The sequence below is a fragment of the Dama dama genome, chromosome 27, assembly GCF_033118175.1.
Source record: "Dama dama isolate Ldn47 chromosome 27, ASM3311817v1, whole genome shotgun sequence".
NCBI classification, from domain to species: Eukaryota; Metazoa; Chordata; class Mammalia; order Artiodactyla; family Cervidae; genus Dama; species Dama dama.
In genome coordinates this window covers 52,991,786-53,013,828 of record NC_083707.1, presented here as the reverse complement: position 1 = coordinate 53,013,828, position 22,043 = coordinate 52,991,786, and the positions used below count along the sequence as shown (strand labels likewise).

Sequence of the window (22,043 nt, the reverse complement as noted above, 5' to 3'; positions counted from 1 at the left end):
GTTGAAAGTTGACTGGTGCTCTCACTGAGACAATGTCAACACTAAAAATAATAGTGGACATCATCACCTCTAGTACCTGTTTCAAAGAGGAGGAAATGGGGGCACCAATTTTATACTGACTTATAGAAATGAGATCTACAGATGATTGTTTGAAGTTTTCAGAATACAACTCTTTTTGTTGTTCCCCCATGGCCAGTTCCTTTGCCCACTGATGTGAGGAGCAAAACTGAAGCTATTAATAGGAAGAAGAAATATTTGTCCACCACAACTGTATAAACCTTTCTGTGTGGATCACCGAATATGTGTTATGCAAATGTACTGTATCCTATACCTTTCCATTCGTTATGGGAGGGGAGAAATTCAGCTTTATTAGTGGCTTCAGAAAGCAGCCTTCTTTGGGGGCAGGTATTGAGTGAGTCATCTCTTAAACTCAAAGGTCTTTCTGATAACTTTTGAGAAAGGAGAGTTGCTCCATTTCCCACAGTCAAATGTTTCTTTGCCTACATGTGCCTTTTGCTGTTTTTCAAGGTGACTAATAAGACATCTCCAGCCAGAGACATGAAATGTTTTCTGCTTGAGAGAGAACTGGGATGTTTAGTGTTCTTCAAGGCATTTAGAAACCAATACTGAATGGCTGGAAGTTAACTGTTTCTGACAGTGATTTAAAGAATATTTAGTTTCCTAGAAAAGAGGATGCTTGTTTTATGTATTTCTTTTCAAAGCAATCACTTGGAAACACATGTTAGTTCCAATCCCTTTTGCATTTCACATAGCTTTGGTCAAAAAATACTTGAAGAAGGACTGAGTATATCTTATATTTTAAAAAAATCTATGGTATCTTGGCCAGGAGTAGAATGTCAATTTTATTTTAGATGAGGTTCAAGAATTATTAAACAAAGAATTCTGTTAAGAATCCTTAATTTGCATAACTTTATATAATACATTATCTATTTTATGTTCACATTATATGTTACATAATAGCAATATAATTTTAAATGTATTTAATAATATTACTTTTAAGTAAATTAAAATAAAAATCAACTAAGGAGACTACTTTTTTCTCCCTTTCTTCCTGCTTACCCTCCTTCCTTCCTTCCTCTTTCTCACTCCCTACTCCCCCCCACCACCTTTTCTTTCTGACAGACCTGAATTTTTAGAGCAGTTTTCAGAGTCATAACGAAATCAAGTAGAAGATACAGAGGTTTACCCTCTGACCCCAGGTATGCACAGCCTCCCCCACGATCAAAATCCTGCACCAGAGTGGTATGTGAGACTAAACAAAGGTATAAACACGTCTGTGATCCTTAACCACAGACGAAACTAAATTCTATACTAGTTCAGTTGTTTTCCTTTTCATTGAAATTTAACTTTTGGAATCATTTTCCCCATGGTTTAATGAGACAGTTTTGCATGCTGTACCAGATCAGGAGAGAAATGAAGGAGTCAATGGGATGCTGGATTTTCAGAAGGAGGTGATGCTTTTAAAAATGGAAAAGAATTTACAGGAACACCCGCGAATGAAATAGTTAATTTCCAGTTTTAGACAAAGTAGTGAACTTTGGCTATCTCAGTCTTGCTGGAATGAACAGATAAAGGCCATTCTGACACTTCCTGTTACAGTAAGAGAATATAAATGAACAATGAAGCAATGAGAAGAAAACTAAACTGAAACTATAAACCTCTTTTCTCTTGGGGACAGTGCAATTCAGAAATTGAAGAAGGGACTTACGTGTTCTGAATCCTTTGACTAGAATTATCATCCTAGTTGCCTTGGGGTTCAGAAATTTGGGGGTGTTGGACTTCTTACACCTTTATTTAAATCCCTTCAATGTGGTCTGGAGGACTTTTTTTCTTTGAGTTTTTGCACACAACTCTATTCTCTAGGTGTGATGTGCAGTGAGAAGAAGAAAAATAAATCTAATTCTCTCTTGGCAGATTTTTGATGCCTTTTAATTCTAACCTTGCTACATCTAGACAATTTATGATTTCTTAGAGCTGTCCCTGTTGGCTTGGAAAAAATATAGCTACTCCACAAATATATTTTATTGCTGTTACCATCTTATCTATTACGAAATATCCTATCTCACAGGAGATGCTGAGTCACCTGTTCATAACTAAGAGAAGAATGCCATAAAATTGATTTTAAAATGCTGTTCTTGAAGGGAAAAAAAAGCCAAATAGCACAGGAAAAATCACCAGGGTGCATATAACAGCTTGAGAATCTCTCTCCATTTGTACATTCTTTGAAATAAATACTGGTCTCAGGATACAAAATCAATATACAGAAATCAGTTGCATTTTGATATACTAACAACAGACTATCAGAGAGAGAAATTAAGAAAACAGTCTCATTTACAGGACCATCAAAAAGAACAAAATACTTAGGAATAAATTTAACTGAGGAGGTGAAACAGTTGTCTATGGAAATCTACTGGACTTTGATAAAAGAAATTGAACAAGCCACAAAAATGGAAAGATAGTCTGTGTTCATGGGTTGGAAGAATTAATATTGTTAAAATTACCACCCAAAGCCATCTATATATTCAATCAATCCTTACTGTAATTCCAATGTAATATTTACAGAAATAGAAAAAGAGAAAATAAAAAACAAAACTAAAATTTGCATGGAACTCATGAACGAAAAGTAAACCTAAGAACAAAGCTGGAGGCATCAAAGTTCCTGATTTCAAAACTATACTACAAAACTATAGTAATTAAAACAGTATAGTATTAGCATAAAAACAGATACAGACCACAGGGACAGAACTGCAAGCCTAAATATATCCCCAAGTATAAAATAAACGAATATTTAAAAATAAATTCAATAATACACCATGGGGAGGGAACAGTCTCTTCAATAAAAGGTGCTGGGAAAACTGAATAATAGTCACTGTGAACTAGTGAACCTGAACCGTTATCTTGTACTGTATGCAAAAATAAACTGGATTAAAGACCTGAACATAAGACCAAGAACTGTAAAGCTCCTGTAAGAAAACTTAGACACTGATCTTGGCAATTTTTTTTTTTTTTGGTTTGACACCAGAAGCAAAGGCAACAACAGCAACAATAAGCAAATGGAACTACATCCAATTAAAAAGCTGCTATAAAGAAAGAAAATGAAAAGGGAAGGGAAGGGAAATTCTTACAAATCAAATAGCTGATTAAGTGGTTAACATCCGAAATATATAAAAACTCATACAACTCAAAAACAAAAACACAATGTGATTTAAAAAAATGTGCAGAGGGATTGAATGGACATTGTTCCAAAGAAGGTATACGAAAGACCAACAGACACACGAAAAGGTGCTCAACATTACTAATCACTAGGGAAATGCAAATCAAATGCAAATCAAACCACAACGAGATATCACCTCACCTCTGTTACCAAGGCTAAAATAAAAAAGATAAGAGATAAGAAGTGTTTGCGAGGATGTGGAGGAAGAGAAACATTTTTGCACTGTTGGTGGAAATATAAATTGATGTAGCCACTGTAGAAAACAGTATGTAAGTACCCTAGGAAATTAAAAATTGTGCAATCATATAATCTAGCCATCCCACTTCTGGGTATGCAGGCAAAGGCAATGAAAACTGGATATCAAAGATTCTGCACTCCCCTGCATTTTTTTTGCCAACTATTTTTAATATTATTTCTTTAATTTGGAGGACAATTGCTTTACAAGTGCTTCCCAGGTGGCTCAGTGGTAAAGAATCCGCCTGCCAATGCAAGAGGTGCATTGAATCCCTGGGTTGGGAAGATCCCCTGGAGAAGGAAATGGCAACCCACTCCAGTGTTCTTGTCTGGAGAATCCCATGGACCGAGGAGTGATTGTAGTTAATGATACTGTATTAAACACTCAGAAGTTGCTAAGAGAGTAACTCTTAAATGTTTTTACCACACACAAAAAAATGCTTATTATGTGCCATGGATGGGGGTGTTGGCTAAGGTTATCATGATTGTCATTTTGCAACAGAGAAGTATATCAAATCAACACATGGTACAACACATTGTTCAATGTCAATTATACCTCAATTAAAGCTACAAGAATACATACATAAAAACAGATGAAATACTAGTCTAGAAATTTTTTATATCCAATAACTATTTCTTAAAAATTAAAAAAGAAAAAGGTCTTTCCATGGTGTTCCAAATGGCTGATTTAACTAAAGAAAGCAAAAGCTTTCATACAGGTAATGGTTCAGAAGGAAAATCAAAGAAACATCTTTAATTATTACCAACAGACACTTAAGTAAGAATATGTTGGAGTTCAGTCACTTGCTTATTCACTTCCCACTTAACAGAACATATTAATTTCCAGCACCCATCATGTTACTGTTTTACTGAACCCGTTAAGCTTTGTTTCCTCACAACTCCTCATACTGTCAGTGCAACGGACTGTGGAAAGACTCCTGGAAAATCAGTCCCAATACATAATTTAGGGTCCAAAAACTGATCATGCTGAAAAAGAAAATTCTAGTACTCAGGTCACAGTTGAATCCCTCATTACAAAGGATAAGAACATCAAAATGCTACACACTTGACAAGACTTTATTGATGTTATTCATTTGTTCTCAGTAAAAAGAAAGGAAAATGCAATACACTAACTTTTTCCTGCTCCGAAACCTCGGTCCACTGACAGTGTTGGGAATGGCACAGGCCGGAGGGTGAACTGTGGGTGGGGGTATCCACACGTGGGTGATGGAAGGATTCCTGGGTACTGGGCACTTTCTAGGGTTGGCACGGGGATGGCACTCACGACAGCTGCAAAACAAAGGTGTTGTTATTAATATTTTCAATCCCATGCATCCGCCTAACAAGCAAAAAGGAAACGGCTACATTTTTACATCTTCAAATCCATGGATGTGCGTCATGGTTTCATGTAGGTTCCTGTACTTACCTCTCTTTCTAGAAAGTCCCTAGAAAAGATAACTCACTCTTCAAGAATCTCACTAGCAAGAATTACCCTAAGGTTTAAAACTTTTCATGGTTTCAAACAAAGAAGTGATTCATAGGCCACCTTAAGGCTCCCTGGTTTTTATTTGGCTTAGTTTTGTTTTCATCTTATTCTTTCTTCTAGGCAAAAATGATGATGTTAGAAACATTAGATTGTTCAGAAATGGAATATATTATATAGAGCGGGCTAAAAAAGTGGGGATTTTCTATTAATTCTGTGAAGGAAAGTAATGCTTTGCAGATCTATAGTCTGGAGAGAGAATATGAAAGTATACTCTAAATAATCACACTAAGGATTTATATTTAATAGAAAATACTTTCAAGCAGCTGAAATAGTATAACTTAGTGACACATTAATTTAAATGCAACTGAATGTTTTCTGGAAATACCAAAACATGTTTGAAGTTATATTGGTCTAAACCTACAGATGGTATCTTACACAATATTTTCTAGGTTTAGTGAGCATTGTTTGATTCCATTATTCAAATAGCTGTTCAGTTGTATCACATTATGAATTAGGTATTTGATTTAGGTTATACCTGAATGATCTAGTGGTTTTCCCTACTTTCTTCAATTTAAGTCTGAATTTGGTAATAATGAGTTTATGATTGAGCTATAGTCGGCTCCTGGTCTTGTTTTTGCTGACTGTATAGAGCTTCTCCATCTTTGGCTGCAAAGAATATAATCAATCTATTTTGGTGTTATCACTTCATGGCAAATAGATGGGGAAACAGTGGAAACAGTGGCAGACTTTATTTTGGGGGGCTCTAAAATCACTGCAGATGGTGACTGCAGTCATGAAATTAAAAGATGCTTACTCCTTGGAAGAAAAGTTATGACCAACCTAAACAGCATATTAAAAAGCAGAGACATTACTCTGCCAAACAAGGTCCATCTAGTCAAGGCTATGGTTTTTCCAGTAGCCATGTATGGATGTGAGAGCTGGACTATAAAGAAAGCTGAGCTCTGAAGAACAGATGCTTTTGAACTGTGGTGTTGGAGAAGACTCTTGAGAGTTCCTTGGGCTGCAAGGAGATCCAACCAGTCATCCTAAAGGAGATCAGTCCTGGCTGTTCATTGGAAGGACTGATGTTGAAGCTGAAACTCCAATATTTTGGCCACCTGATGCGAAGAACTGACTCATTTGGAAAGACCCTGATGCTGGGAAAGATGGAGGGCAGGAGGAGAAGGGGACGACACAGGATGAGATGGCTGGATGGCATCACCAACTCAATGGACACATGTCTAAGTAAACTCCAGGAGTTGGTGAGGACAGGGAGGCCTGGCGTGCTGCAGTCCATGGGGTTGCGAAGAGTTGGACCCGACTGAGAGACTGAACTGAACTGTATCATGTTATGAAATACTTACTCTCACCATAAGTCAATCTTCATCTTACAAAATGTTTAGCATGCGCTACCTCTTATTAACAAAAAATAAAAATTAAGCTAGCTGCTGGAATGATCAATTTCAACAGCATATTCTTATCTATAAAATTAATAAATTATTTATATTATATAATGATTTTTTAATTTAGTTATACCCTAAGGCCAGTTGCTAAAGTTCAACATACACAGCAGTATACATTTACCAAAGTAAAATCTTTTTTTTTTAATCACATTCCTTTTACAGAGTAATTTCATCATCAAGACACAAATTATATTGCATTATTGTTGGTTAGAAACAGGTTTTTAAAATATTTTGACTTAAAGATGCAGATTAATTACATGAAATACATAGCGGCATAGCACTTTAAATTGAAAGGGCTCCTTCCGAACGACACATGCACTCCAACGTGTTCACTGCGGCACTATATGCAATAGGCAGGACATGGAGGCAATCTAGATGCCCATCGACAGATGAATGGAGAAAGCAGATGGGGCGCACATATACAATGGAATATTACTTAGCCATAAAGAGGAATGAATTTAAATCAGTTGTAGTGAGGTGGATGAACCTAGAGCCTGTTATACAGAGTGAAGTAAACCAAAAACAGAAAAACAAATATCATATGTTAACACATATGTACGGAATCTAGAAAAACAGTCCTGATGAAGCTATTTGCAGGTAAAGAATGGAGACACATACAAAGAGAACAGCCGTGTGGACGGAGAGGGGAAGGCGAGGGTGGGGCGGATTGAGAAAACAGCCCTGACATATATACATTTCGCCTGTGGCTCAGCAGTCAAGATTCCACCAGCAATGCAGGAGGCCCAGGTTCAACCCCTGGGTCAGGAAGATCCACTGGTGAAGGGCATGGCAGCCCTCTCCCGTATTCTTGCCTGGAGAATCCCATGGACAGAGGAACCCCCTGCCTGGCACTCTGATAACCTAGAGGGCGGCAGGCTCAAGAGGGAGGGGTTGTGTGTATATATATATATAAAACTGCATTGGAGAATTTAATTTCATTATATTTATAACACTCCTTGAAGTACATATTAACACGTTTAATTGCAAAATGAAGCCAGGTCTTTTTTCAGATAGAAAGTTTCGACTGACCGTTTTGGAAATGAGGACTAACTCTTTTTTAAGGAGGTTAAGTAATGGGTGCTTTATCTGAATCAAATAAGAATGTATATTAATGATTTAATTGGATAAAACATTTTTTCAAAAACTTATGTTAGTAAAGATATAAGTGGCATTTCAATGTTTTCAATCCTATTTTAGTATATTGTATTATATGAAGTACCTCTAAGTGAATAAAACCTGTAGATGTATAAGTCTTGATAAAGCTTTTTACAGTTGTACCTCCTAGAAAATTAGAAAGCAGATAACTTGAATGAGTAATCAATACTTGAATATAACTTTTACTTCCAGAAAAATTAGAGGACATTATCTAGTTGTTAACTGAAATACTATTTAACTTTCTGTGAGAGATCACAGGGCTGACAATTGTATGTTATTCTGTGGGGAAGTGAATTGCAGGTATTAGTTAAAGGAAGAAAATGAGTGATACAAACTTTTCTCTGTAAAAGGGAAACTTCCTTATGTATTGATACTTTGTAAATGGATGATGGTGGGTATCAAATTGCTATGGTATTTTTATACTTTTGGCTTTATTTAAAAGAGTAGAATACCAGAGAAATTATGTATTTTGCAGATATTTAACCTATAATATTTAACTTTAAATATTGAATTAAAAACGTGTGTGGTGATACAAAGCTTTTTAAAATTATTTTTGGGAGGACTTCAATGGAAAATTCAGACTAACTGATATATAATATCATAAATAAAGATGCTATAATTTAATCAATAAGATATTTTATAGAAGTAGATTGTGGCTATATATACAGATGAACAGACTTTAGAAAAAGGAAAAGAAATAAAATGAGAAGGGAACTTTTGAAAAGAATCAGAAATTCAAACCGGATACCAGCCAAAATAATGATAAATTCCCTAAGGAAAAGGTTATAATTTTGTAGACTTTGTGTCTGTCATAGTACAGTGCTGGAGACAACTTCATATTTTTCAAGTGAGTTAACAAGAAAGATTTTCTAGAAGACATATTTATAAATCTGTCATTTTAACCCACTGGAGATTTTTTATATGATTTCATGTATGTATTATTTTGTTTCCTGATGTATAGTCACTATGTTACTACAATGATAATAATAGTAATAGATTTGAATACATTTGCAAATAAAAGTCATATAATAACAAAGTCTGTATTCCTGTAACTCAAAATTTCACTCTCTGAAGCAGTTAATTGAATTCATACATCTTACCAATCAAAATGAGATTACTATACAGTCATTAAGGTTGACTGCCAAATTGCAAAGCTTTTCCTGTGTTGACAATTTTTACTCATAAATAAATGTGACAATAATAGTCTCCCTTAAACACAGTAGGCACCCACTTGACAAATTGTGCACATTCTAATCAATATTGTTATCTGAATTTAACCAATATTTTAGAACACAGTTAGAAAAAGAATGTCATAAATATCTTCCAGTTGGTGCTGAATAAATTTGAATAGAGAAACATAAAATAATTTGGCAAGCCACAGATTCTGTATAAGTTAGAGAGCGGAGAGAACCCAAGAGACTAAATTCATATTCCAGTTCCAAGTCTTTCATTACCTAAGAAAAGAAATTTTACTTCCTATGAGTTTTGCATTTTGAATACTGACCTGAGTACAAAAGGCTTGCAAATAATAAAAGTTCGTTAAAAAAAATGATAAATCTGTTGTATGTCTCAGCAACTCAGAAATTTGCATTGTTCTATTTCCCCCACATGAATAGCATAGTCAGTATTCCAAAGCTTTGGTTTTGAAGTATTCTGATCCATGATTCATTTCTAAAATAGAACAGACACCTACCCTTATAAAACGGTTGTTGCAAAACTAATCATTCTGAAATAAGTTGGACCTAACACCGTGTATTGAAGTGCATTTCTGTATTTTCCCCTACATGTCAGCTTTGAGAGCCAGAACACACACAAACACATGCACACCCTCACAGCACAATTCAAGGCGGCCACTGCCCTGCTCTGTTTATGTAAAACAGCTCGAAGAGTGATATCATCAAACATTTTCAATAAATCTCTGCTCTGTGGCCAACTATGACAAGAAATCTGTTCTGACACAGCTTGCTGACAACTGGATTTATCTCTCATACTGACGCATAAAGATTTTTCAAGTAGAAATTCCCTCACCACCAAATTACTTCGTTCCCTGAACAGGGCACATTGATATTCAGAAACTTTAACAACATTTACAAAAATGTTAGCATTAAACATGACCTATAGGAAATCTAAAATACAGATTTTATTTCTAAAGTTACAATTTTAAGAAATAAAGCTCTCTATAGGTACTCCTCCCCATGATACTTGACAATTTGAGAGATTTGTTGAGGAGGACAGGTGAAGAAACAGAAGAGTAAAGATAATATCTTAAAGTGCAAAGAGCTTTAAGTGAAGTGATTTCTCACTCTGCCTCTCTTTAGCATTTCTTTTTGGCAATGGCCTATGTATCATCTGGACTATTCAGAATTGCAGTTTCCATCACCCTTGATAAATACTCTAATCTCCTTCCCATTTTCAGGTGTCCTTTGACAAGCAATTGTCACTGGATGCCAGCCACAAGTACCCACAAATTCCTACTTTAGGAAAATAGTGAACATTCACAACGACGTGTTCTGCAGTCACTCTTTAAAAAGTGGTAAAGGGCCCAAACACGAGGTCAGACTGCCTGAGTTCATGATCTAGTTCCGCCACTCTATAGGGAATAAATGTCATAGCCAACATCTAAGATAGTGCCCATTGATTCTCTCCTCATGTATTCACATCCTTGTTGGAGTTCCCTGCCACAATTCGTCCAGGTTGGTCTGGTGACCCAAGAGTGCAATGGAAGTGATGGTATGTCACTTCCAAAAATAAGGTAAATGAGATTCTTCCTTATTCTCTTTCCCCCTCTCACTCTCTCTGATGGTTCACTCTGGAGGAAGCCAGGAGTCATGCCTTGAGGACACTGAGCTTTAACTGCCTGGCTAAATCATTCCTGGATTCCTGATGCTCAGAGCTGTTAAAAAAAAATAAATGGCTGTTTTCTGTTGCTACCTTTTGGGATAATTTGCTAGGTAATAGTAGGTAACTATACATTCACTTGAGAGGGTATATAAGCTATTTCCTGGATTTTTCATCAGTAAAGTGGAGACCATCATGGTACCAACTTTAGGATGTGGTTCTGAGGATTAAAGGGATCCACCTAGAACTGCAGCAGGGTGGAAATGTTGGTTACTGACATTAATTTCTCCTGAGTCCCAACAGATCTGCCCCAAGACTGAGCTGAATAACATTTAATAAAAAAATACTCTTTAAAACAACCTTCTTATCCATGACTTTGTGGTGATGGTATCACAGGTGAATGCATGTCTAAACTTACTAGACTATGTACATTAAATATGTACAGTTACATATACAAATCATATCTAAATAAAACTGTTCAATGAAAATAAAATTTTAAAAAATATGACCACTTAAAATATAAGTCAAAAATTTCCAAAAATACTAAAAACTGTTTGAATTCTGCACTCAAGTGACTAAAGCAGATAGTGAAGGTGGGGAAGAAAATGTTGGCTCTCATAGTGAATGTTCTAGAAAGGTCCCCAACCAGTAACCCTAGCAGCATCCCAGCTATCCTTAAAACAAAACTGCATGCTTTCTTCTGCCTCAGTCTTTTTATTTATTTAGCCTCAGTCTTTTAAAATATCATCTAATTTAACTTTTTGAAACCTCTAGCTTCTTTAGAGGCTGATCTTACATTTTTTCCTTCAAATATTTACAAGGAAAGAAAAAACTGAAAAAAAAAATTCAAGAGGTTTTTACTCAACAAACTCATACAGTGAATTATGAAAATTGTACAGCTGATGTGATCCTACAGGGTATCTGCTTCCATTTCTATCTTACCTAGATCTATTCTTCACCTCTCCTCTGGCATTTTATAGCAGAAGAAAACACAATATGAGAATGGAAAAGGAATCTTTCCAAGGCCAAATAATTAAGATCCATGGAATAATAAAACACTGAAACTGTAAGAAAATCTGCCATCGCTCTAGGAACTGCTCTCAGCCAAAGAAGCTGCTCACCAAGGTTGCACCTTACTTCCTAGGAGCAGTCTGCATCAAAGACCACAGAACCGTCCCGACCCCCCGACTCATTTGGGACAACCTAGAAGGATAATTCCAGCACCAGAGCAATCTGTACTGTCAGTTGAGGCCTCCATCAAACTTTTGGGTTGGCCAAATAGTTTGTCCGAGTTTTTCCATATGCCAACCAGCAAGGAGATCAAACCAGTTAATCCAAAAGGAAATCAACCCTAAATATTCACTGGAAGGACTGATGCTGAAGGTCCAATACTTTGGCCACCTGATGTGAAGAATCAACTCATTGGAAAAGACCCTGATGCTGGGAAAGACTGAAGGCAGGAGGAGAAGAGGGTGACAGAGAATGAGATGGTTGGATGGTATCACCCATTTAATGGACATGAATTTGAACAAACTCTGGGAGATAGTGAAGGACAGGAAGCTTGGTGTGCTATACTCCATGGGGGTTTCAAAGAGTCGGACATGATTTACAAAGTGAATGATGATAACAATACCTGATTAGTTTACTATCTCCCTCTCAGCAATCCTGCACCTTTACCTCACAGGTGTTATTCCTAAAGGAGCTTGCTAATAAATCTCCTGTTTTCCAACCTCTTTTCAGAGTCTGATTCCTGGAAACCAGCATGTGACTTTCCTTCAGTTCAGTTCAGTCGCTCAGTCGTGTCCAACTCTTTGCGACCCCATGGACTGCAGCACGCCAGGCCTCCCTGTCCATTGCCAACTCCTGGAGTTTGCTCAAACTCATGTCCATTGAGTCAGTGATGCCATCCAACCATCTCATCCTCTGTTGTCGCCTTCTCCTCCCACCTTCAATCTTTCCCAGCATCAGGGTCTTTTCCAATGAGTCAGTTCTTTGCATCAGATGGCCAAAGTATTGGAGTTTCAGATTCAGCATCAGTCCTTCCAATGAATATTCAGGACTGATTTCCTTTAGGATGGACTGGTTGGATCCTCTTGTAGTCCAAGGGACTCTCAAGAGTCTTCTCCAAAAGACTAATTTATAGTAAGAAAATCATATAAAATTATTTTTGGCCATTGTAAAAATACTCACTTTTTGCCATGGTTTTATAAGAAAGAGCACTGGACTGGGGAAATCAGAATATCTGGATTCTCTTCTCCTGTCTATGCTATCAGCTACTATGCTTCTCAGGGGCATCAGCTTGCTTAGCTGTGAAGTGTGTTCTGGGATACGAAGTAACATATGCCACCTAATGTTTTTCAAGCAAGAAGTATAATCTTAGACAAATAAACAGATTTTGTACTTCAATGAAATTAAATGCCATTTCCTGTGAATTTTAAGAACTCAAAAACACTTCAGATAGTTTATATTTTATCTGGTAATTAACATTTTGTAGAACATGGTGAGAAATGTCAAGGGAGAGGGGGAAAATAATCTTACAAAAATAGAGATTAAGTGGAACAGCAAGCATCTTTATACTTGTGACTGGAAATCCAAACTATGCTATGATGTGGTTTATACAAGACTTGATATACTAGTAAATCCAAATAATTGCAAGTGGGCCATCAGTAAATGCATCTACCATTCTGAATGAAATCATAACTCTGTCAAGATACAAATCTACAAGTTTTTCAGCCTAGCTAAGACCCATCAATCATGTCAGTTGCAAAAAATCTATTTTATTTCTCAGAAAGTCTAAGAATTAATTTTAAAATCAACTTGGATTATATGTTGAAGTAAATTTTCCCTTGTTAGAGTTTAACCAACTGAGTTTGGAGCCAACAAAGAATGTAATGTGACAAAGATTTCAAAAGGTTTATATTCTACTGACTCTTCATTTCTAATTGAAGTTTTATTTAAATATAATACACATATTTATAGTCCCTTGGACAGCAAGGAGCTCAAACCAGTCAATCTTAAAGGAAATCAATCGTTAATACTCACTGAAAGGACTGATGCTGAAGCTCCAATAGTTTGGCCAATAGCTGGCTCATTGGAAAAGACCCTGATGCTAGGAAAGATTGAAGGCAGAAGGAAAAAGGGTGACAGAGGATGAGATGGTTGGATGACATCACCAATTCAATGGATATGAACTTGGGCAAACTCTGGGAGATAGCGAGGGACAGGGAGTCCTAGTGTGGCGCAGTCCCTGGGGTCAAAAAGAGTTGGACACAACTCTGCGACTGAACAATGGTAATACCTATTAAGCGTGGAACACAGGTGACACTACAAATGTAAGGGTAAAGGAAATATTAGTCAATAAACAATTTGTGTGAAAAAAAATAAATAAATCTCTCTCAGATCACAAAAAAAAACAACCTAAATATCGTCAGTATTATTAACTAACGATATTTAGTTGACCTGGATAATGGTCAGAAGACATTTCATGCTGAAAAATCACTGAGCAGTACTGACGATATTTAGTTTTTACATATTCAGCATGAAATGTCTTCTGACCATTATCCAGGTCATGAAATGGAATGTTACCAGAAGCTGCCCCATGGTCTCTTCTGGTAACTAACCAAGCTCTATTAAGAGTAACTACTCTTTTGAATTCTAACCCCGCAGGTTATCTTGCCTGTTTCAAATTTACATAAATTAAATCATACAGATGTGTTACATTTCTGTTTTGAAACAGTACATCTGCGGGAGTCTCCAAATAGCTTGTATCATTTCAGCTTGTTCATTTTCATTGCTACATGGTAGTCCATTGTGTGATTATATACATTACAAAGTCATGATAAGCAGTATTCCCCAAAATATTCTTATACATGTCTTTTGGTTAGCATATTAGGCATTTCTGCTAAATATATACCCAAGAATAGAATAAATCTAGGTATGGAACTGTTGAGTCAGAGTGTCCTTGTGCATTTTATAAATGTATTTCACTGCTGAAAATCACATATATGCATGCTTTATAGAATAGTTTTTAAATTAATAAAACTAATAAATTTCTAACTATTAATTTACTAATTTTAATTTATTAAAGTAATAAATTATTTGCCATTTTAGGACCTGCATTCATGTAAGACACTAGGAATAAGAGAAGCCTTGCTTTCGTCATTGAGCAAGTCAGAGCTTGAGAGAACAATGTGAGGGGGCAGAGTGAAGTCAATAGACTGAGTACAGGTTTTGGGTTCAGACTCTCAGAACTTTGGTCTCCATGTTTGTAAACTGGAGGTGCTAGAGTCAAACAAATTCTTTGGAAAATGAATACAAATAATATATGGCATCTTTGTCCTTAGAAAAGAAGCACACCATAGAGACTCATAAGCTGCTCAGTTGTGTCCTGAAGGAAGTTTGTTAAGCTGAGACTATTTTCCATCTGTAAAATCAGGATAATCTCAACACATCAGAGTACTATGAGGAGTAAATGAAATAGGAATTAGCAAGGTATTCAGCTAGTGAATAATATTTAGAAGTTTTCAACACTTTGTTAGATTTCATCACATTTCTCTTTCTTTCTAAGCTTGTTAGTTCTTGTTGAATGAAAACAATTTTAACTGCCTTTAATATATCAAGTTTTTATTTGAAGATATTCTACTAGAACTGCTAAAAAAAGAGCGTTAAACCCTGACGTGTTATGAACACAAGGCCTTCTTATAATACGTTTATTTTTTCATCTAGTCATTTATTTGACAGATACTTAGCAAGTACCAATTTTATGCTAGGTATTGAGTTAAACAATGTGTGAATATGAAGAAGAATTAGATTCATTCCCTCTCTATCATGTAATACACAATCTGTTAGAGGAGGGAAGATTTGGACTTGAATGCCTAAGTATATGAGGCAGTACTCTGAGGAATTAATTCCATAAAAGTGTTAAAAAGAGAGACTATTCAAACATGAGAAAAGAAGCTCTCATTTCTGGGTGTAGTAATCAGAGAGGAAAGAATTCACAAGAGCATTAATGCCTCTCTGGTCTTTGAAAAATTCACAAAACCCTTCTTAGTTAGAGATGGCTACCAAGTCATTCCATAAGAAAAAAAAAAGTGTTCAGAAGGAAAATCAAATAAAGAACAATGCATATTTGTGAACTGGTGATCGGTCTGGCTTGGCAAGGGTGTCTAACATAGCAAAAGGAGACTAGAAATATAGACTTACATCTGGCATGCACAGGGGTTTGTTGTTTTTTTTTCTTGGAAGACAGTAAGGAGCCATTGGGAAAATTTATGGAATAGAACGCCATATTTAAGTTGTTTTAGGAAGAAATTTGGCAAGCAGGATACAAAGACATTTAGAAGGCCCTACAGAGAGGAAGAAGAGTAATTATAATGCTGTTTTGACAGTTCAGGGGTGAGGCCATAAAGAGAAGAATAAAAACATGACTCTTGGAAATGGGAATGTAGCCAGGGATTCAAAAGATACTGTGAAAGAAAAAAACGCCAATGGGATATGGGAACTTCTTAGATGAAGAAGTTATATATGGGAGAGAAAGTCCCATGAAGATTCTGAAACACACTGATTTTTAAGAAGAAAGCTATAGAAGGTTGGCACAGACAGAGCTTAGTTATAAGAGGAAAGTGGCTGGAAGGAAAAAAACATAGAGGCAGCTAAGTGTACAGTGTCCCTCTATGTGGTGAAAGGAATGAAAGAAAAAGAACAGTAGCTTCACTCCAGCTGGGAGCATAATGATTAAGAGCACAGAAGGCTGAAGCCAGTCCTGAGTCCAAATTCTGGCCCTGTCACTTACTTGCTGCGTGATTGTAAGCTACGTACTTAAACTCTGCAAGCCTCAGTTGTTTTATTAGTAAAACAGGCATAAGAACAGTATCTATCCCATGAGTTGAACAACTGGCATCTGTCATAAATTCCATTACACTTACTATAGTAACATTGAGAGCTATGTTGAATGTAGAGGAAACATCACATACATTAGGTAGGAAGAAACAACCATTAGTTCATTCATTTGGCTGAACATTATCAACTGAGGGCCTACTATGTGCCAATCTCCATTTGGGGTCCTGAGGATATGACATGATGAAAGCAAGAAAAATTCCTGCTCTCACAGAGCCTACACTACACAGAGAAAACACATAATAAGTAAACACAATAAAGCATGTAAGATAGTTATACACATTAATTAAGAAAAGCAAAGCAGAATAAAGAGGGAAGAGAGAGACCAAGGATGCTCCTAGGCAATGGTCAGAGAAGACCTATGTTCCTTCCCAGTGGTGCCAGTTGAACACAGACCTGAATAAATGATGGAAAAGCCAACTAAATATCTATGGAAAGAAATTCCAGGCAAAGAGGACAGTTAAAAGTCCCTGAATTGGAATGCGTGTTTTTACCAAAGAGAGCTATGTGGCTGAAAGAGATTATAAAGAGAAACAGCAAGAGACGGGATGAGAGATATGCCAGAGGCTGGATCACATGGTACCTCCGGGGCATGATGAAATCACTGGATTTTGTGCCGCAGGTGAGGGGAAGTCAAGAGGAATAACATGATCTAATTCACATTGAAAAGCTTCAGCGTAGATGACTTACTGTAAGGTCAAGAGCTCAAGAAAAGGGAAGAGTTGCAAGTTCACAGCTATAGTCTACAATCCATAGGTTATATTTGCCATCCAGAGATGGTAGTAGCTTGGATAAGGGCAGAAAAGTGGAGGTGGGAAAGAGTGGTCAGATTCGTGACGGGTTTTAAAAGCAAGAACTATCAGATTTGGTGCAAGACTGAATTTGGGATGTGAGGAAATCAGAATAAAGAAGCAGGAAACTAGAGTTGTTTTTTGTTTTTATTTTGTAAACAAGAATAGATGGTTAAATAGTAGTACCGTGTATTGGGAAAAATAATAGGAGGATCGAGTTTGGAGCTGGGGAGAGGGAATTATGGAAGAGCAAGATTTCCATGTTGAGCTCACCTGGCTTGCCTATTAGCCATTTGAAGAAGGTGAGTCAATATTGTATATGGAAATTGATGTGGGTTTCAGTAAGGGATTAATCTAGGTGTTAAATTTTGTGATTCATCAGCATGCAAATGGCATTAAAGCCATTGGTATTAGATGACAACATCTAAGAAGCTAGTGTAGGTAGTAGACAGCAGTTTTCAGACTGAGCCCTAGGGTACTCTCTGTCTCTTAAGAGACTGGGGAGAAAGCAATAGTAAATAAAGGACCAAAAAGGAGCAGGCAGTGGGATAGGAAGAAAACTGGGGGCATTTAGAATACAACTGCCAAGTGAAGAAAGCGTTCCAGGAAAAAATAGAAGCTATGTCAAATTTTGCTGAGCACTGGACAATTGACCATTTGGTAAGAAGATGTGGAGATCATTGAAATCTTGGCAACCATGGTTTTAGTAGAGGGGCTGTGGAAATGCTATTAAAACTAATAAAGAAGATTAAAATGCAAAAAGTAATTACAGACAACTTTTAAGAGAGTTTCTCAGGAAAGGGGAGGAATGGGCTAGTGGTTCCAGGGAAGATGCTTTAACAAGGGAGTTATGAGATAATGCTCATCTTCATATTGGAGTTATCAGTAGGAAGGAAAACTGACAATGCAAGAGAGGAAAGGAATAATTACAGAAGAGTCCCTAAGTGGGAATGAATGGTTGTCCTCAAGGGAAAGAGCTGGTCTTACACAGAAACAAAAACAGATCACTAGATTTGAAGGGTAGATAAGGATACCATTTCTAAATGCTTCTCTTGGTGATAAAAGAAGCAGGCTTATTAGCAGGGACTGGGGAAAGGAGAGAGGTATTGAGTCAGAAAGGAAAGAATAGATATAAGATATTCATCTTATAAAGTGAAACAATGAATGATGTCTCAGTGAATGACAATGAATGATTTCTCTCAAAGTAAGAGAAATGACTGGCATTTCCAAATAAATGACAGTTCACCTTGAATTTATTGTCATAAATACCCAGTGAATAGGCTATATGAAAGTGAAAGTCACTCAGTCATGTCCGATTCTTTGCGACCTCATGGACTATACAGTTCATGGAATTCTCCAGTCCAGAATACTAGGGTTGGTAGCAGTTTCCTTCTCCAGGGGATCTCCCCAACCCAGGGATCGGACCCAGGTCTCCTGCATTGCGGGCGGATTTTCTACCAGTTGAGCCACCAGGGAAGCCCAAATAGGCTACATATCTTTCCTCAAACGAAGTCAGCTGTCAGGGTTCATGGTCAATGTTGGTGAGGAGCTAATTTAACCAGGGTTGAGTTTTTTGGGTGGTAACTATGACAGGGAAGAAGAACCAAGGGAGATGAGGCTGTTTATAAGGGATGGGAGGTAGTAACTGATGCTGGATTGGAAGTTGAGTTTAAATGGAAATAAAGAGATGAGGAAGACCAGGGATAGTGGGAAGGTTGCAGAGTTAATGGATTGGAGGTCCTAATCGGATTAAAAGTTTGTTAGCAAGGGGCCAATAAACAAGAAAAATAATACTGTGCTAGAAAAGGAGAAGACAGAAACGGATGTTCTGCAGCAGGTACAATTGGTTTACTGTGTGACATGGAATTGATGAATTGAGGTGGGAAAGAGCTAATATTGTAGGGAACATCAGGAACTAACATCAGATGGATTATGTGCATGGATACTGTAATTACCAAGATTGATCATAGAGGTAATTGGAAAGGAAGTGATTCGCAGATACTAATACCTTCAGTGAAAGTGGGAGTATGACAGAAAACTTCAACATGAAGAGGGTAGGAAGTGATTATTTCAATATTTGTTTCAAGAGAGCTAGATTATTTAAGTCTGAAAATTAGACTTATTAAAAGAGTTTTTTAAAATCTATGAAGGTGGTTGTTAGAATAAGATCAATAATGACAAAACTTCCATTCTTTTTAGATCAACTCATTTTCTATAATTTCTTAAATATGTATTAACTGATTGCCTACAGACAAATGACGTGTTGTGGAAGGCAAGCACAACAAACAACAGAGTGAAAAGTCTAACTTCCAAATAAAAATGATATGATTTTAATTGTCCTTCATTATGCCCATTTGCCCAGAAAGTTCAGAGAAAACTCTAATTGGGTTTTGATAGTTGATAGAGAAAAGACACACAAATAAAGCTGTATGGCTGAAACTAATATAATATGGCAAATCAAGGAGGAAAACGCCACCCACTGAAGTATTCTTGCCTGAAAAATCTCATGGACAGAGGAGGCTGGTGGGCTACAGGCAAAAGGGTTGCGAAGAGTTGGACATGACGGAGCGGCTAAGCTCATATGCCTCATATTAACGTGATATTGTTCCCTTCTCCGCTGTGGCACCAGCTGTTACTCACCAGGATTGTTGGACTGGGCGTCCATAGGGATCATGAGCTTGGCCCGGGTCGCTCGGCGTGCAGCCAGGGACCTCTCCAGAGTGGACATGGAGCTCCCTGCTTCTTCTGTGTCTTGACCTGAAAGGAAAGCAATACTCTTGAGTATTAATGATGCAACACTTCATTTCTAGCCAGGAACCCCAATGCCTTTTTCATTTCACTGATGCTTTAAATGATAATATCTACTTTTTTGTTTATCAATATGCTCTCATTGTAGAAATGTTAATAAAATTTACCAGAACCTCATTACCCAAAAAGAACCATTATTATTTATTTATAATTTCCACACATGCATATACACATATATATGTGAAAGCAAGATAATATACACTAATATATTTATTTTTCAAAAATGGCATTATACCATACATACTGTTTTGCAGTCTTCTTTAAAAAGTAACAGAAAAATGTTTCTCTGTCAATAAATAAGTCAGCTGCTGCTGCTGCTGCTAAGTCACTTCAGTCGTGTCCGACTCTCTGTGACACCATAGATGGCAGCCCACTAGGCTCCTCCATCCATGGGATTTTCCAGGCAAGAATACTGGAGTGGGGTGCCATTGCCTTCTCCAAAATAAGTCAGCAGTGTAATTTTTAACAGCTCCATAATATGCAACTGTATGAATTTAGCACAATCTTTGCAATTTATACTTAAGCCCCAAAGACATTAAATCTTACCATGAAAACACAGGAAATAGACTACATTCTGCAAAAAGATGGTTAGGTCTCTATATACAAATTTATTATAATTCCATAAAATGTCATACTAAAGAGTCATAAAAATAATATGAATGAAATATGCAGATTTGAAAATTGAACAAAAATATATGTTGAAAAGTAACACTGAAATTCTGAATACTATATATCAGTTAAAAGTATATGATTCATTGACATGAAGTTTCGTCTGTTTTTTTCTTAAATGAAGTACAGTTGATTTACAATGTTAGTTTTAGGCATACAGCATAGTGGTTCAGTAATTTTATAGATAATACTCCATTAAGTTATTCAAAATAATGGTTATAATACCCTGTGCTATACAATATATCCTTGTCACTTATCTATTTTATATATAGTAATTTTTGTCTCTTAACCTCATACCCTATTTTGCCCCTCTTCCCTTACCTCTTTCCACTGAAAACCACTAGTTTGTTTTCTATACCTGTGAGTTTGTTTCTGTTTTTCTGTATACATTCATTTTACTTTTTTAGATTTCACTAATTAGTGGTATCATACACTATTTGTCTTTGATCCATTTCACTAAGCATAATACTCTCTAGGTCCATCCACTTTGCTACAAACGGCAGAATTTAATTCTTTCAATGGCTGAGGAATATTGCACTGTATGTGAATACCACAGCTTCTTTACCCATTTGTCTATGGACGGACACCTGGTTTGCTTCCATACCCTGGCTACGGTAAACAGTGCTGCTATGAACACTGTGTGTGTTTGCTCATTCTGTGTCTGACTCTCTGCGACCCCATGGATGGCAGCCCACTAGACTTCTCTGTCCGTGGGATTTTCCGGACAAGACTACTGGAGTGGGCTGCCATTCCTGTCCCAGGCGATCGTCCTGACACAGGGATCAAACCTGCTATGAACATTGGGTGCGTGTATCTTTACAAATTAGTGTTTTTGTTTTTTCTAGATAAATACCCAAGCACAGAATTGCTGGATCACATGGTAGTTCTATTTTTAGTTTTTTTCAGGAAATTCCATATTGTTTTCCACAGTAGATGAATCAACTTACACACCTACCCACAGTGTACAAGTGTTCTCTTTTCCCCACCTTCTTGACTACATTTGTTTTTTGTAAATTTTTTGATGACGGCCATTCTGACAAGTGTAAGGATGTCTAATTGTGATTTTGATTTGCCTATTAATTAGAATTGTTGAGCATCTTTCATGTGCCTATTGGCCATTTGTATACCTTCTTTGGAAAAATGTCTATTCAGGTCTTCTGACCATTTTTTAATTGGGTTGGCTTTTTTTTTTAATATTGAGTTGTATGAGTTGTTTATATATTTTGGATATTAAACCCTTGTTGGTAATATCATTTGCAAATATATTGTCTCATTTAGTGGGTTGCCATTTCGTCAATGGTTTCCTTTGCTGTGCAAAAGTTTTTAAGTGTAATTAGGTCCCGTTTGTTTATTTTTGCTTTTATTTCTTTTGCTTTAGGAGTGTGTGTGTGTGTGTGTGTGTGTGTGTGTGTGTATGTTAAGTCACTTCAGTTGTGTCTGACTCTTTGTGACACTATGGACTGTAATCT

The 22,043-nt window shown here is 36.7% G+C and overlaps 1 protein-coding gene across 1 annotated transcript in view; it reads right to left on the bottom strand.

The window, feature by feature from the left end:
• Positions 1-22,043, bottom strand: part of DCC (DCC netrin 1 receptor) — a 1,105,239-nt gene that overhangs the window by 60,878 nt on the left and 1,022,318 nt on the right. The window contains exons 25-26 of the mRNA XM_061130661.1: positions 19,738-19,854; positions 4,604-4,759 (exon numbers count right to left, since the gene is read on the bottom strand). Of these exons, the coding sequence (XP_060986644.1) occupies positions 4,604-4,759; positions 19,738-19,854 (273 nt within the window). The remainder of the gene's footprint in view (positions 1-4,603; positions 4,760-19,737; positions 19,855-22,043) is intronic.